The 4,264-nt window shown below is 39.0% G+C and overlaps 1 protein-coding gene across 1 annotated transcript in view; it reads left to right on the forward strand.

Moving 5' to 3' along the window:
* Positions 1–4,053, forward strand: part of LOC138027894 (lactadherin-like) — a 7,038-nt gene extending 2,985 nt beyond the window's left edge. Inside the window, exons 2-4 of the mRNA XM_068875514.1 lie at positions 1,248–1,616; positions 2,645–2,949; positions 3,791–4,053. Of these exons, the coding sequence (XP_068731615.1) occupies positions 1,250–1,616; positions 2,645–2,949; positions 3,791–3,940 (822 nt within the window). The 5' untranslated portion in view covers positions 1,248–1,249 and the 3' untranslated portion in view covers positions 3,941–4,053. The remainder of the gene's footprint in view (positions 1–1,247; positions 1,617–2,644; positions 2,950–3,790) is intronic.
* The last annotated feature ends 211 nt before the right edge of the window (positions 4,054–4,264 follow it).

The following is a 4,264-nucleotide window of genomic DNA, read 5'->3' on the forward strand; positions in this document are numbered from 1 at the left end:
TTCTTAGTAAATGGAAAACGCCCTTCATTTCTCCTTTATTTAAATATGAGGAAATGCTTTAATTTCTCAAGCCTTAAATTATTAAGAGCTTTGTTTCAGTGTTCCCGATTAGTGCTGGGAATACACTAGAATTGAAGTCATGACGCCTGTTTAAAGGTTCTGACTTCTTATAGGGTAGTATCGAAAACGAAGCACCCTGTTTTCCATTAGAAGATCGCTTTGAACAGAGGCCAAGAAACACATTTACTATTGTTGATTAGAATAGAAAAATCAACTTAAATACATAAATACATACAAATCCTTTATTTAAACACGATAATGCTTTAAAGCAATGACAGCGCGAAGCACAAATTAATGCGGTAATTCGATATATGTTTCACCCTTCGAGTCTTGTAAGTCGTCCAACATGTAAACTTGACAGTAGATCTAACTTTTCGGTTCTACGCGATGGATCGTTTTCGTCCTGACAGAAGTTACGCGTATTATAAATGACTAACAACAACAAATAAAACAACTTTATTACCCTTTTTAAGTGAAAAGAAAGATTATAAATATGGAGAACAGCAAGGGTAACCCTAACCCTAATCTTGCTGAGCAACATAATTTTAATTAATAATTAAATTGATTGAAGTTGGCAATAAAGAGTTGGTAATCGAAAGTAAATGGAATAAAAAACAAAAATAATTCAACGGTAATAAATAAAAAGCAAGGGAAAAAGAGCCAGTAAAAACTATGGAGAATTTGTTCACTGTATGAAATACTCAATAATTTATGAGTAGCCTTGTAACGGTTGAGTTTCAGTTGTTCTTTTATTAATTTTGGGTTGGGGGAAGCTGTTTAATATTCTCATCTAAACCATTACAGGCTGCAGCCGCCGCATGGTGAATGTTGAATTTGCCATGGAGTTTAAATTTGAGTTTACTTTGATCAATTCAAGTTATGCTGCCAAATTCTCGTGTTTCAAAGAGCCAGCGGCGAAGCATTGGATGTTCTTTAAAAAATAACTCCTTCCATAAATATCAAGAATTTGTATCTCCTTCAAACATACCATTATCAATCCTAATTAGTTGTTACATACTTTACTTTCCTGCTCAGAACTTTCGCGATTTATATTGATATGACGTTGTCTGCTCAAGCGCCTTGTGACTAAGGGCCTAAGCTTTATGAATCTGAATCAAACTCACTAGCGCGCTGTAATAAAATACTCTACAACTGTGAAAATTTTAAATTGTTCTTTGTCGACACAGGAATGAGTTTTGCCGTGAAATCTCTACTCATTTACTTGGTGTTGAGGTCAGAATTTGCGAGTTCTTGCACAGCAACTTACTCCGTGCAGGGACAAGTTCTTCGAAACCACACCATCAAGGCAGAAACCGCAGACAAAATAGAAGATTGTATCGTGCGTTGCATGGCATATCCCGGATGTACAAGCAGCAACTTTTATCGCGTGGACAAAAGCTGTGAATTGAGTGACAAGACGTATGCGTCTCACCCAGAAGACATGAGGCATGAGCCATACACCATATATATGCTGAACACTTTCCGAACTATTCCTTGCAAAACCCACAATGATTGTGGTGTGTATTTGATATGCGCGCCATCTTTGGTTTGTGAAGGTATGTCTAGAAGTGTTTCTTGGCTGTCACGTGACCTTTGCGCGGCCATGTTTGTGCCCGAGACAAAACAATATTCGGTGTTGATGTCCCTTATTTTATCCCAGAGAATACACCTTATTCCAAAAAAGCCACCATTCTAAAATTCTTTTGCTTTCTTGCAAATTAGCCCTTATTGCCCCATTCAAGGTTAAATATTCTTTTGAATTTTAAGTCTAAGAACGAGGCAAGAAGGGCTAATTTGCAAGCAAACAAAAGAATACTAAAATGCCGGCCATTTTGAAATAAGGTATTAAGCTTACTCTAATGTAGACTGCGAGCAGTCTCTGTTTTGCTCTAAATCATTGAAACGACGGAACACTTTAAAATGGCTGAAACTGCGGGTCGCAAATACCGCGGGCGTTTTCCAATGCCCACGGTATTTGCGACCCACAGTGTCAGGAGTGTCAGCCATTAAAAAGTTCAACGTACGCGATCGTGTCAACGATTCTAGAGCAAAAGAGAGACTGCAGCTTGCAGTCTAACTCTAATGAGGCACAGGACGTGGTCGTGTTAATGTCAGCTGAAAGAGCATTCCTTACTGTTGGGTCAGCTACCGAGAAAACACGTCTGCCATACGACTTGAGGTGTTATTTCGGAACGTGAACTGGCAATTCGAATGATAACGGAGATTTCTGGGTTAAGTATAAGCAATGATGAAGCTTTTCAGTTATTTTAAAATCAGATTAAATAGAGTGATGATCAAAAATGCGTCGGTCGACGCTTTGTGTCTGATCCAGGAGAATAGCAATCTATTTAACCCATTGGTCGAGATAGTAACTAACCAGGATTCATTCCAAGCTCAGGCTTGCAGATAATTGTTCACGATTAGCTTTGGGCAACAAGGCCCTCAACGATACTTATTGAAGAACAGTAAAAGTTTTTCTTAATATATTATCGTTGAAATTAAGAAAAGGTTTCTTTCTGCACATTTAACTGATTCTTCTTAAAGATGAGCGTGAAGTACTACGTGTTTATCACTCTGCCTGTAGAATGCCGTAGTGCTCCCCTTGGAATGGAATCCAGAGCTATACAAGACTCTGCCGTGACGGCTTCTTCGACCTGGGACAGCCGACTTCAGCCTTGGCAAGCCCGCATCAATAATGAACTTTGCTGGTCAGCAGGAACAAGTGTCGTTGGAGAGTGGTTGCAAGTTGACTTGGGAAAGGACACAGCGGTGACAACAGTAGTCACACAGGGGAGATCTACTGGTGGACAATGGGTGAAATCCTATAAAATTCTATTCAGTTTAGACGAAGCAAATTGGAATGAATACCAAATCGGCGGTGTTGTGAAGGTAAACATTGTGAACGTAAGACTGTTTTTAAATCAGTCACATAAAGGAACCGAAATCGAAAATACCTGTGGAGGAAACCTCAAGAAACCCGAAGCATTCAGGGAGAATTTGAACGGAAAATGGACAACAGTACTAGTTCACTAAGGCCAATAGTGTGTTTTCACGTGACGTTACGGCAGCCATGTTGGTGTCCCTAAACAAAGGAATGGCGGCCATGTTGGTGTTCCCAACTAATCCTCCGGGAATTAAGCTCTTTTATCATGCACAGTTTTTCTTTTGTTTCGGTGGAAAAACAAGGTTACTGATCACGTGAGTGAAAACACTATAGAGTCGGAAATAGGAAAGTTCGTCGAATAACTCTAATGGACAACTTGTTGAGGATAAGGAAAGGGATAGGCGGCTGTTTGGTGTAAAACCATAAAATCCCTCTTTTTGTAGCTTATTGCTATCCAACTAGTACTTTCTCGATAAGTGTAACTCACGGACAGGCAAGCTGAAATGAAAAGTTAATGAGTTTGGGCAAAAGAGCAAATTTCAGTGCAACGTTAGCTGTTTGCCGTAAAGGTGAAACTCAAGGTCGCTGAGTGCTTTGGATTTCGTTTTAAAAATGTTTGAAGAATAAAGAAAGAACGAGCGAACGCAGTGAACGAGTGAGTTTGGTTCTTTTCGATTTTAAAATATCCTCTTCTGGAAAAAAAGAAATTGTTTCCGAGGATAAATTCCCCGCACTTTCACCCTAAGCAGCGCGGCAAATGTTATATCGAGATTTAGCATACCACCTCTCAGGCAGGAACCATCGAGATAATAACAGGAACATAATTAACATGAATTTGTTTTCCAGGTTTTTAGGGCAAATTCAGATGTTAGATCAATCTTCTCGCACAAGTTGGTTCCAAGAATTACAAGCAGATATATTCGTTTTTCCGTGTTGTCGTGGCATAGTTACATATCCATGCGAGTTGAGCTGTATGGCTGTGCCAAAGGACTATAACTTAGTTCCAACAAATCTCAAACTTCGATTCAGTATATCAGGCAAAACAGATAGCCAAGGATTATCGGTCACACAAAGAGGAATATCTGTATCTGGTAAATCCCACATGAGAGATTAATACAGCAACCAATTTAGAATTTAGATTTAAATTACTATAACTATAGGTAATCTGTGGGGCCGAGTGAAATAAAGGATTATGTCACGAGTGTTTTCAATCGGACGAGGGCAGAAGTTTAAGCATAAATTTGTATTTTTTCCAGCATTTTCATTTTCGCTAGCAGTTTTCAATTTGTTTAACATGTCTTCGTCAACTACAGCGAAAAG

The sequence above is a fragment of the Montipora capricornis genome, chromosome 12 (genome assembly GCF_036669925.1).
Source record: "Montipora capricornis isolate CH-2021 chromosome 12, ASM3666992v2, whole genome shotgun sequence".
Classification (NCBI taxonomy): Eukaryota; Metazoa; Cnidaria; class Anthozoa; order Scleractinia; family Acroporidae; genus Montipora; species Montipora capricornis.